The sequence below is a fragment of the Mustela nigripes genome, chromosome 8, assembly GCF_022355385.1.
Source record: "Mustela nigripes isolate SB6536 chromosome 8, MUSNIG.SB6536, whole genome shotgun sequence".
Classification (NCBI taxonomy): domain Eukaryota; kingdom Metazoa; phylum Chordata; class Mammalia; order Carnivora; family Mustelidae; genus Mustela; species Mustela nigripes.
In genome coordinates this window covers 18,323,818-18,337,055 of record NC_081564.1, presented here as the reverse complement: position 1 = coordinate 18,337,055, position 13,238 = coordinate 18,323,818, and the positions used below count along the sequence as shown (strand labels likewise).

The 13,238-nt window shown below is 50.2% G+C and overlaps 1 protein-coding gene across 1 annotated transcript; it reads left to right on the top strand.

Annotated features, from left to right (window-relative positions):
• The first annotated feature begins 662 nt into the window (after positions 1–662).
• Positions 663–13,219, top strand: LHFPL7 (LHFPL tetraspan subfamily member 7). Its single transcript, XM_059408682.1, is given in 4 exon segments — positions 663–4,251; positions 5,041–5,094; positions 5,096–5,183; positions 7,422–13,219. Coding segments are annotated over 4 exon segments (606 nt in total). The 5' UTR covers positions 663–4,050; the 3' UTR covers positions 7,685–13,219.
• The last annotated feature ends 19 nt before the right edge of the window (positions 13,220–13,238 follow it).

The following is a 13,238-nucleotide window of genomic DNA, read 5'->3' as shown; positions in this document are numbered from 1 at the left end:
CCAAAGTGAAGCCCAAGGTTTGAAAAGCACCAGCCCGGGGGAGTACATGTGGGTGTCCTTGGCTTGGCTGGCAGCTCAGCCGCTTTTGACCATGTGTGCCCTTGGGCTGGCTCAGCCCTCCTGGGCCTCACTTCCAGTTATCAGCAGCAGTGCTGGCTATCCCCAGGCCACCTTCCCTCACGGCCTCCCCCTCCAGCCACCTCTATGATTATGCAGATACGATGGGGCTTTAAATTAACTCAGTTTTTCATTAAAAGACATTTTTAATTCTAAATGGACAACCAGCATCACAGCAAAACGTAGACCAAAACCACCACAATAAATACAAGGAAACAGCAACCACATTCCTGAATTCTTACTCAGACTTTGTTGCCTGTTCAAAGCTCCCCATCATTTTTAAAAAGGGGGAAGGTTGGGGGGCGCCTGGGTGGCTCAGTCAGTTGAGCACCTGACTCTTGCTTTCGGCTCAGGTCATGATCTTAGGGTTGTGAGATCGAGCCCCACACCGGGCTCCACGCTCATAGTGGAATCTGCTTGGGATTCTCCCTCTCTCCCTCAGAACCCTCTGCCCACTGCTCATGTGCACGCATTCTCAATAAAATGAAATCATAATTAATTAATTATTTTATTTATGTATTAAAAATGGGAGAGGTTGGCAGATGTTTGAAAGTTGTTTGAGACTGATTATCTCCAGCAGGGACTTTCTTCTTGATGAGAAGGAATGAAGGGAAGTTGAAAACTCAGTAACTGGCACTTGACGATTTAGTGATATTTAAGTGACGTTCTGGATATTCTCCAAGGACTGTCTGAGGCACCAAGTCGTCCCACATCCTTCCTCTGGTTATTCTCTGGAGGCCCTTGCTGTGCTGGGCTGTGGCGTAACTCTCTCTGTGTTTGTCGATGAGTGTGTTTGAGGGGCTGAGCTGAGGGCTGAGGTGCAGGGAAGGGCATCATGCCCAGTCCTCCCAGGAGAGGTCGAGGGGTCACTGAAGGCGGGGTAGTAAATATTTGCTGCTCAGTGGTTGAAGCAGGGTCTTGCCTTCCCTTTGGAGTGGTTTGTGCCTGCACCCCAACACTCACCCTCCCTGCTCTAATGGGTAACTCTCAGCTCTCCCTGCATCACCCGCACCTTTCCCTTCCTTCCCATCTTCCCCATCTACCTGCCTCCCTCCCTCTCTGAGAGCAAGCCAAGGGGACAGGAGCGGGAGGGATGTTGTCAGAGGAGGGGAAGGTGTTTCTGCTCATTAGTCTGGGGGCTGGAGTCTTGGCTTAGATCCCAGTTTTCCCCCTAATTTGCCCAGGGTGGGGGGATCTTGGGCAAGTCACATGAGCAATCTGGATCTCCATTTCTGGTTATTATCTCTTTGAAGTGTCTGCTAATCCCAACATGAGCAATGAGACAATAGCCATGAATAATACTAATACTGTAAACAGTCCCATTGCCACTGCAGGGATCACTACCATTATCACCAACACGCCCATTTATGGAGGACCTCCCAGGTGCAGGGCACTCCACCAAGTACCTTCTGTATCAGGCTTGTTTCACAGATGAAGGAACAGAGGCCCAGAGAGGGTAAGTGTCTGGCCCGAGGTCACATAGCCAATACATCTGAGGGCCAGAAATTGAACCTTTATGGCCTCCCCAGAGTGAAAGCATTTACTTGGGCTGTAAATGGCTGGAACATTGGTCTGTACCTGGCACTTTCAGAGTTGCTTGGGGGCAGTCTCAGGATAAGAGAAATGAAATTCTCTTGGGAGATGCCATCACCAGGCCAGAGGAGCTATCTTGGCCCCATGGCGGGCTGGGGAACAGCCACACCGGAGCAGAGAGAGACAGATGCACAGCCCTGCCTCAGAAGAAAGCTAAGAGCTGGGGTGAGGAAGGCAGTGGGAAGAGTAGAGGCTGGGGCTGAAGAAGGCTGAGCAATATGATGGGAAGGAGCATGGTTAAGTATTGACCTTAGTCCTGGTTCAAGGGTTAGACAGATCCAGGTTCAAGTACCGCTGTCCCACATCTTAACTGTGAGACCCTGGGCATGTCCCCTCACTTCTCTAAGAAGTGCCTGGCCTGCAGCAGGTGGGTGAGGCTTGGTAAATATTAGAACCCTTACCTTGGGGCTCTCGAGAGGGACCACTGCCAACTCATTAGGTCTGGGTATTAGCCCTTGGCCTGGCCCTTCTAACTGTGTCCTTGGGATGAATCTCCCAGTCCTCTCTGAGCCTCAGTGTCCTCCCTGATCACACATGAGGTCATAGCACCCACCTGGGCCATGGGTGGGCTCTCTTCCAGTCGACAAAGACACGCTCACTGCAGCCTTCTGGGCTTGTAGCCCGGGAGTCACAAAGCATATGAGCTGTAGGATGTGTATTAGTTGCCTGGCCTATGACAGTGTGTGGACAGAACCCCCACCCAACTCACCCACCCATGCTGGCCTCCTGGGTCAGTCTGGGGGCATCTGCTGCCCTCTCTGGGCCTCTACCATCCCATCTATAAGGCGGGAGGAGACTGAGATTAATGTTTGAGCTCGCAGGTGCCTTCAGCACGGAGGGAGAGATGGTGGAATGGGCAGCCTTCCCTGGGGGAGGAATCAGGATTTCTCGCTCAGAGGAAACAGAGATGTGCCATCCAAGATAGCAAGTGTGTTCCGAGGTGTACACTCCCCCAAAATTCTGGCACAAGTCCAGGCACGCGGACGTCCATGGCAGAACTGCCTGCGGTAGGGGGCTAGAGTAGGCGAAATGCAGAGGGGATAGCAGGTGGAGACAACGGTGTGACCAATCCTGTCATGGTCAGCTCCGTACCCCTCAAGGTCATTGTCATGGGGTCTCTGCACAGCAGTGGGCTTTCATCTGCCTGCAAGGTGTTTTATCACGGCTCTCTTGTTGGTTCCTGCTAGAACCCACTTGTGCACCCCCACCAACTGTTGCCACCCAGTATTGGGCGCAGCCCTCGACCAACGGCTGGAAGGAGTTGGTTTTGTAAAGACCACACCTCCCTCTGCCCTCAGGAGGGGTAACTCAGAGGTCCTGGGTATACCTCCTCTCTCAGAGCCACCCTGGGTGGGGACAGCTGGCTTTGTAAAAAACTCTTAACGGGGCTGTGTTCTCCCATCTCACTTCCTCCTCCCGGGGACGACCTCCCAAGTACAACCAAACCCTTGTCTCAGGATCTGCTTCTGGAAAACTCCAAGTTAAATGGAATAGGCATACACACAGAAACACAGCTCAACCCTAAAAGGATCACGCTTGGTGCCCCAAGTAGGCAGCAAAAGGCAACATATAAAATAATGTCAATTACATAAATTAAAAATACACACTGAGGTGCCTGGGTGGCTCAGTTGGTTGGTAGTCTGCCTTCAGCTCAGGTCGTGATCCCAGGGTCTTGGAATCCAGTCCCATGTCAGACTCCTTGCTCGGTGGGGAGCCTGCTTCTCCCTTTCCTTCTTGCTCATGCTCTCTCTCACTCTCTCTCTCAGATAAAATAAATAAGTCTTTTTAAACAAATACACACATATGGAACAATACCCATTTTGCAAAAATAACATCCACACAAAAAGATACAATTAAATAATTACATTGGTCAGTGATTGGGAGAAGTGAGCTAATGGGTAGGGTGGCTGCTGGAAACACAGCATCTGTGTGAAATTTAGAAAATGGTGCCCCTTCTGGGGAGAAGCAGCCCTTTTGGACAGTGCAATACTTGAGGGGCCGAGGAATGAATGAATGAGCAAATGAAGGGAGGAAGGAAATATGGGACAGGCCTTGCCTGGACCAGTAATGACGATGTTCCATACAGAGTGGAAGTGTTCAAAGTTCTATTTAATCACATTTATTCTACAATTTGGGGTTATCATACTTCCAGAACTTATTAGAGCAAAGCCCCACCCCCTCCCCAGATATGACGACTTCCCTCTGCATCACCAGGTGGAAAGGAGGCTGGGGATCAGGTCTCTGACTGGGGGACACCTTCACCAGTTCCTGTTCCTCTCCTTCCCAGCAGCCTCCACCCCTCATCTTGCCTGTCGACCTTTAGGTCATTGAAGGTCCCTGATGGCGGGCAGCATCTGGGCAGCCCTGGGACTCTCCTTAGCTTGCATCTCGGCCCTTAGCCTCATCTCTCCTGCCTGGTTCCAGTCCCACACCTTCTCCTTTGGCATCCTTACCTACTGCTCCTGGCCTCGGGGTGACAGCTGGAACCAGAGCTGTGGGACCTTCAGGTCCCTGGACGATATTCCTGACTTTGCCTGGAAGGTAAGACCAGGGCGGGGACCTCAGGGGTGCTATCAAATCCACCAGAGCCAGGACAGGGGTGTGGGAGGCCAAGTTCTGGTTCCCCACACTGAGCCTCTGAGTGTGTAGGTGTGCGGTGCTGTCCAGCGATCTGCATTTTAGCAAACAGCCAGATTCTGAAGGCAGTTCCAAGTCCATTTAGCACCTTAGTACAGATTAAGAAAAGGTCCCCCTTCTTCAGGACACTGTACTGCCATCTGCTGGACAAGAATTGTAATGAATATACAAATCCAGGATGATCCCAAGGCATCTGCAAGTGTTGTACAGTGTACAACCTGCATACACCTACCTGGCCACCCTCTGTGCACCGCTAAGTTTGAAAACCACAGCTATAGTGTTGAAAGTCTGTTACAATGAGCATCACTAATTTCAACAATGTGGACAAGGGGTCAGGACTCCCAGGCCAACACTGGGAGTAAATAAGGAAGATTATAAAGCCTCTGAAACCCATGATTACAAAGGTGCCTCTCCTGGTGATCCCGCCATATAGCAGGTAGTCATAAAGGTGGGGTATGGTGGTTGTAAGTTTGGGTATTAATTCTGGCTTTGCCACTTAATTAGCTGTGTGTCCTGAGGCAAATGACTCCACCTCCTTGGGCCTCAGTTTGTGTACATGTAAAATGGTGGTAATGATAGCACAGACCTCTTGGGGTTTTGAGGACTCAGTAGCTGGCCAGTAAACAGAGAGACATACCCCACCCCCCCACCCCCGCCCCATTCAAAACCCACCCTCCTCTTTCTTCCTGGCAGGTCTCAGCTGCAATTCTCCTTGGAGGATGGCTCTTGTTGGCCTTTAATGCAGTCAGTTCTCCTCCTATCTTGGGCCCTGGCCCCCAAAGGGCTGTGTCCCAGAAGGGGCAGTGGCCCAATGCCAGGGGTGCAGGCAGCTGCAGGTAAATCCACTATCACATAGTAACCATTCCAAACATGTTTGTTGAATGAATGAAGGAAGGAAAGAATGAATAAACCTGTGAGCATGTTGAATCTCAGAGATAAATCCTAGGATTGAAGACTTTCTGGTCCTTTAGCAAGCCAGAAATGATGGGGAGGGAGTGGTATACTTAACATCACTCTCTCCTGCCCTTAGCTAAACCCAGTTCTAACAGTCTGTACCCCTTTGTTTCTCTCTCACTCAACCACTTTGTATCATCTTTACCGGGACCACCATACACAGCTGAGCAGGTTGTGCACTGCACAAAGGAGCCAGCTGAGGGCTGAGAGATGCTGAAATCTAGGCTATGCTCCACTTACTAAGCTGTGAAATGGCAGGGCTGCAACTCCCCAGGAGGGTTGCTTTTCTCTAAGTCCCACCTAGGCTCTGGATGGTATAGCCGAGGGCTTGACTGCAACCCTCATGCAAATAATCTCCCATCCCCTCTCACCTGGATTAGAGTGACAATCACCTCACATGTCTCTCTGCTGCCACCTTTGACTCCTAGAGTCTGTCTGCCATGCTGGCCAAACAGGTCCTGTCAAAACTGAAATTAGATCAGGCCACTCAAACTGGTTTATCTAGCCTCTAGTGACTTCCTGTTACACTCAAAGTAAAATCCACACTCCTCGTCATGGCTGAGGAGGCTCTGCCTGATGAAACCCTCACTCCCTCACCAGTATCACCTCTTACCCCTTCTGCCAGGCTCAACCTGCTCCAGCCACATGGCTTGCTTTCCATTCCATCATGCACCACATTTGTATGCTCTGCCTGGGATTCTCTTTTCTCAGATCTTACATGCCTTGCTCCTCTATTTTGCTCAAATAGCACTGCTTCAGTGAGATCGTCCATGACCTCTAGGTAACGGAGCTCCCCTCTCCTGAGATTCTCCTACCTCTCACCTTGTTCTGCATTTTTCACAGCACTTAAGACTTATCTGCCTGCTTGATCATTGTTCATCTCTCTCCACTACATTAGTTCCTTGAGGGCAAGGACATGTCTGCCTTGACATTGCTAGCACCTGGCACAGTGCCTTTGCACATAATAGATGCTCACTACATATTTGTTGAATCAATGGATGGAGCTATATATAGTCCTTGTCCTAGGCTTGTGCGGTGTCTGGTGGGGGCAGGGTGCATCAGGTAGTTACAACTCAGTGGGTATTTGATAAGATAGGGATGAGCATAAGATACAAGGACAAATCCCAGGAGGATAGAGGATGTTAGTGAAGGCTTCCTACAGGAGGTATCTGAGTCTGGAAGTACAGGTGGGAATTGGTCAAATAGAGAAGGTAACTTCAGTAATGGGAACACTGGGGGCAAAAGCTTAGAGACAAGGGAGCAAGGCAGGGTCACAGAACTATAAGCAGACCAATGTGGCTGAAGAGCAGCAAGAGGAGCTAGGGTTATGTGATTCTTCTGCACTGAGAGTGCCTTAAAGGTGAGGAGGTGTATAGTTTATTTCTTTAGTGTCATTAGTGCCCAACAGAGCACACCTGTAACAGTTGTGATGAATGAATGCATGCACTGAAAGGTGGGTTGGTGAATGAATGAATGAGAGAGTGGATAGGTAAGTAGGTGAACTGATGGATGGATCTATAGATATATTAGTGGATGACTAATGGTTGGGTGAATGGATGGATGGGTAGGTGGATGGATGGGTGAATGAATGGATAGATGGATGGTTGGGTGTGTGGATGGATGGGTGGACAAATGAATGGTTGGGTGAGTGGATGGATAGGTGGGTAGACAGATGGTTGGGTGGATGGATGGATGGATGGATGGGTAGGTGGACAGAGATGGTTGGGTGGGTGGATGGATGGTTGGGTGGTTGAGTGGGTAGATGGGTAGTGGGATGGTTGGGTGGGTAGATGGATGGGTGGGCAGATGGATGGATAGATGGTGGGGTACATGTGACTAAGTAGGCAGATGGGCAGATGGATAGATAAGTGAATGGATAGGTGGATGGGGGATGAAGAGATGGGAGGGTTAGAATATTGTTGAATGGATGGGTGAGTAGATGGACAGCTGGGTGGAGGACTAGTTGAGTGATGGACTAAAAGGATAGGTTTTAAGTCAGTATGTAAGTGAATGGGTTGATGCACGGGTGGGTAGATAGGAGGGTGGATCAGTGAGTCCTGGGATGAGGGTAGCCCAGAGCCCCTTGACTGACACACTGTGTTCCTTCCTGCTCTCTTCAGCCACCTCTATCACTGTGGGCCTGCTGGTTTTCCCCATCAGCCTGGCCTCCCCATTCGCCAAGGAAGCTTGTGGAGCCTCCTCTGTGTACCATGGTGGGCAGTGCCAGTTGGGCTGGGGCTATGTGACTGCCATCCTCAGTGCAGTCCTAGCCAGCTTCCTGCCTATGATTGGATGGCCCCGAATGACCAAGGTCCAGGGAAAGATCATCCTCTTCTCGGGTGACACTGAGAAGATCATCCTTATGCCAGAAATGAGCAAATAAAAATATCCCAGGAGAAGCAAAAAGGGTCCACTTCACAGTGGTATGAAATCTCTATAAATCCACATTCAAACGTCACCTCTGCAGCTTCTGTGCTGTGTGACCTCGGGCAAATCACTTCACCTCTCTGGACCACCATGGAAGCTATAAAATGGGAGAAGGAGGAGGGGTGTGTGTGTAAGATAATGCCTCCTTCATAGAGTCTTTATGGGAATTAACTTGAGATGCTCTGTGTAAATAAAGCACTTAGCACCACGTTAAGGTTAAGGTCTATTGTATTCAAACAAGTTGAGTTTATTATTATAATCCCTACCTCCCAGGAAGGCTCAGGAGAACTACATCTATTCATGAAGGATGCCCAGGGGGGTGCCTGGCTGACTTAGTGAAACAGGAGACTTGTGATCTCTGGGTTGTTGAGTTGAAGCCCCAGGTTGGATGCAGAGTTTCCTTAAAGAAATGAGAGTACCCAGGACTTCTGAGTCTGAGCTGTCCCTCCAACACTGCATCTTTCAACAGGCACATGCCTATTCCTTTTCGTACCCCTCCATCTTTGTAACTCCTCTTTTCTTGGGGAATTCGAGGATTCCTTCTTTGCCAATCAACTATTTAGTAGTGAGTGCCATTACGAACAAGAAAAGCTGGTACAAAAGCATGTCCGATGTTGGGGTGGGGTTGGGGGGGCCCTTCTCATCCCCCACCCCAGGCAAACAGTCCCACTGATGTGGAGACCTGTGACTTGGGGCACAAGAGGCCCTTCTGGATCCCCTTCCAACCTCTCTCTTCAGCCTCTTTCTTGTACCCACCCAACCCCTGTGCCTCTCCCTCTGCCATACTGAATTCTGGGCCCATGGAAGGCCTCTTCACACTTCTACCACTTGCACATGTTCCCTCTGCCAGGGATGCTGGGGTCTGTCTGCGGCTTTTGCCTATCATGACCATTGCCCTTCTTTGGGAGCAACACCTTAGTCTTTCCTAGGGAGATGACCACCAGCAACTCTCTGACTATCCCGCGTTATGGATAAATGAGCCCTTCTAGCCAATAAAGCGAAGATATTGTGGGACAGACTGGCCCAGAGATGGGCATGGAATCAGTGTACATCAGCATGGAGGAGAGTGGAACCATGACATGGACAGAGGTGGGGCTTTAAGGACCTCATCTGAACACGTGGATCCAGCCATGCCTGTTCCCCTACCTACAGGAGACATGATCGTAGACAGCTCCAGGCTGGCCTCCTCCTACCTTGGCCGCTGTGGAAGGAAAGCATGAATGGCTCTCTTCCCAGGGAAGGAATCTGACTGGTCAGGACAGAGTCACATGCCCCTAGGGGGAGGGGCACATCAGCAGTCTCCCTATAAGACCATGGTTGTAACGTAGGAGATACAGCTGCCCAGAACATGGGAGAAGATGCTGGTACAGGAATGGAGGAAGGATGCTGGGTGGGCAAAAACACTTGATGCTCAGCTCCCTTTTGAAGGATAGCTTTATTATCCCCAGTTCACAGAAGTGAAAACTGAGGCTCAGAGAGGTACAGTCACTTGCCTATGGCTGCACAGCCAACTGGGATTTACACCCAGGTCTGTCCCCCTCAATAATGGAAGCAAAATAAAATCTGGATATGCTCCCTCTGTCCAACCTAGCTTATCTTGATCCAACTCTTCTAGCTTTAAATGCTCAACCAAGAACATCCATAAACAACCCCCAGGAGTGACTCCATGATCTTGAAAACACATGGACTGCACAGAATACAGCTTGTGTTCACCTTCCAAAAAGAACAATAATGTTCCTTGACAGCTTTCTTAGAAAAATGTAGAGGGGCACCTGGGTGGCTCAGTCAGTTAAGTGTCTGACTCTTGATTTTGGCTCAGGTCATGATCTCAGGGTCCTGGGGTTGAGTCCTGCATTGGGCTCGCTGCTCACTGGGGAGTCTGCTTGAGGATTCTCTCTCTCTCCCTCTTCCTCTGCCCCTCCCCCTGCTTGCATAATTCTCTCTAAAATAAATACGTCTTTAAAAAAAGAGAAAGTCATAGAATAATGGAATAAAGTAATAGAAAACCTCAGAAGCCATCACGTGGTGCTCAAAGGGACCCAGAGGCATGTCTCGTTATCAGTGGGAACACTTCCATGCAAGTCAGTCTCACGTGGGAAGACCTTCTGAGACCCAAGCCACATCCCAGCAGCGACTGGGTGCCACCAAGCAGAAGCCCAAACTCAGCCCCTGGCCCCTGTCACCCACATCCCCTCTGTCATAACCTCTCAATGGCCCCCAAGTCCCTTAATTTTCCTTTTGAACTATTTCAGCAACACCAAAGGGAGTGATTCTCCAGCCCTTAACGAGGAAAGATTTACAGGGAGATTCTGTCCTTATTTGAGGCAGAGGAATCTTTCGGTCTTATTTTCTCTTGATCACAACAAGGAGTGTCCACTGTTTCAAGGAGCCCTGTGTCTACAAAGAATCACTGGGGATTCACTGTGATTCCCATCACTGTCTACTGGGAATCACTGTGCCCACTGGTCTGAAGAAAGCATGCCAAGAAGACACTAGAGAATTTCTGCATGGCACCCAGATGTAATGGAAAATGCCCAGGGAACAGCATGGTCCCGTGGGTCATTTGAATCCTGCTAGGGTTTGATTTAGCAACAGATCTGAAAGTTGGCCCTTTAGTAAGATGAGGTTGTGCTCCTCTAGTCTGCACCTGTCCTGGCTCAAGCTCTCCATGTGCCCGGCGGCTTGAAAGCTAGAAGCCTAGGGACCTATAAGTCTTTTCCTGACTCAGCAAATCAGATGCTAACTGCAGAGTCAGAGCGGGCTTCACTCCTGCCAAGGACTGAAGGCCTCACCACACCTAACTGCTGTGTTCCTCAGTCATAGCCCCAGAGGGCTGGGAGCTCGCCCCTTTCCGAGCTCTCCTCTGGGAGCCATATTCTCTACTGTTCCAAGCCTTACCCGAGAAGCTGAGCTAGGTAGATGCTGGTAACTCAGGGACACTGAAGTCTCAACCCGGAAATCATCCCCAGGGATACGGAGGAGTAGAGGGTCCCAGTGAAAGAGGGGGGCCAGGGCTGCACCCACGATAAAGGGAGGCATTCTTATCTTTAGTGCACAAAAGTGAAAACCCCCATCAGTGAGGAACAGTCACTTGCCCAAGGCCACATAGCCAGGAAAGGGCAAATCTGGGATCCAAAATCATTGCTCTCCCAACAGCTGGCAAAATGAGAAAGCCATTCTGGCTTCAACTGTCCTTTATATCCGCCAAGATGAAAGGCTCGTTTGGTGCTCATATGTCTTCCATAGCCTCTCAAACTCCTGGTAAATCTCTTCTTAAAAAAAGAGAGCAGATTCCAGCTCAAGGTCTTTTTTTTTTTTTTTTTAAGGCGGCAAACAGTATTTTGGTAAAATAAACATACTTATATTGACAATTATTTACAATTATCTTCTGTTTATGCAAAATGACACTGGCCTCCCATAGATACAAGTCTAAACAGCGAGTTGGTTTAAAGAAAACCACTAAAGATCCAATTGCGTAGGTGGTGCACAGACATGGTCAAAATCAGAAATGCCAGTGGCAGGTGCCTTGAGTTGGAAATGCTATTACAGAATGTGCGAGAAAACTCAGTGGTGCATGGGTCTGCTGTCTCCTGGACTTAAGAGTATCTGCTGGCAAGGTAAGGAATTGGAAGGGCTTCTTCCCAGTGCCCTTCACTACAGCCCCCCTCCTCCCTGGGCTCCTGGGACCTAAGGCCCGGGAGGGAAGGAGGTGAGGGGAAGAAGGAAGGGGACACTAGATGCAGGAATGCCTGCCAGGCATCCGTGAAATGGGATGGTGAGGGCCTCCCAAACTCTGCACATGGGAGAAGTGCTTCTCATTTGCCTCATGGCCTCCCCCACAGGCCAAAAAGGAAACTCTTGGTGAAAAGGCAATGAGCATGGCTAAAGCATGATATTAAAGGGACAGCAGAACAGCCAGAAGGGCCTGGACACCGTGGGCAAGATGCTGTCCAAATGCTCTTGGCCACAACGCAATTAGACAGGAGAGAGGGGAACGTGGCAAGGAGAAGGGGAAAAGAAGAGAAAGAAGCAAGGAGGGCCAGGAGGAGGAAAAGGATGGCAGGAGTCCAGCCACAACTCTGCACCCATAAACACAGAAATGGAGAGCACTTCCCCATCCTGCGACCGAGTCATTAAAATAGGCCCGGTGATGCAAGACTCATCTGTTCACATCTACGCAAAGCTCAACCGCATCCATTTAGGAAGTCTTGTCAACAACAGAAATGCTGTCTTAAGATGTCTTTTCCTGTAACATACATCATTAATGACCGGAAGTCAGCGGTGCCCACAGCCAGGCATCTGTGTACACATAACCCGTGTGGGGCACTGCTTATGTCTGGGGATGCCGGGAGGCTGCTGCAATAGTGGTGTTTCAGGAGGACTGCCACATGTACCAAGTGATGGCTGGAGCGGGGGAAGGGGGGGGGGGGGGGGGGGGCTCTAAAGCCCACGTAGAACGCAGAACATCAGGACTGGTCTTAGCACTCAGAAACATCCCCCTGGAAGGAGCAAAGGGCAAGTCTCCACCTGCCCACTGCTGTGGGGCTTAAGACTTACCTCTGCCGGCAGTCTTCTGAGAACGTGGGGACTGGGCTCCTGCAGGCTGCCCAGCCACCTGAGAACTCTCTTTTTCTGTATAAAACTTGCAGTTTCGATGGGTGTTTATCAGATTGGATCAAGTCTGCTTCTGCAGCTGAAAGCTAGTTATTTCCCTCAGCCCAAGTCTAGAGGCTGCAAGGGATGGGGCATCCATGAGATGTCCCTGTTGCTTGATGGCTAAGGTTGGGAATGATAGTAGCCGTGAGAGGGGACTGTGGCTGTCAAGGGGATCAAGCTGCTGGTCTGTGGGAATATTAGGGGTGAGAGATGAGCTCCTGCAGCAGGTGTCAACTTAGAGATATGACCCCGTGTCAAACAGCTGACCATCTGGGGACCCCTCTTGTGCACTAGAACTTGGGGGATTCCTCCAACCTTTGAATCTGCACTCAGCCATGTGACTTACTCTGAGCGACCAAAATGTAGCACAAAGGACCTCATGCTGATTCCCAGCTGAGGTCTCAAAAGGCCTCACATAATTCTGCTGGCACTCTTGAAAACTGCCACCATGGCCATACACACAAAGCTGAGTTGGCCTGCCATGGGATGAGAGACCTATGGCCCAGTGTCCCCCACTTTCCTGGCCACCAGCCAGCCAACTGCCAGAAGTCCAGTTGCCCCGTTGGCTATCAGCTGACCACAGATTCATGAAAAAGTCCGTCTCAGACTAGAAGACCCTCTCCGCCCATGCAGTCAACCCCACAGAATTGTAAGCTAAATGAACGGCAGTGTGAGGCCACTGAGCTTTGGGGTGCTTTGTTATGTGGCATTAGTTACGCTGACAGCTAACTGACACAAAGGAGTGAGAAGCATTTTGCCTGCCTTGGACCTCCTAGGGAAAGACCAGGCAGCTACCGTGAGACTCGGTCCCCTTCTGGGTTTGGGTCACTGGGGTGGGGCTGGGAGGACACAGT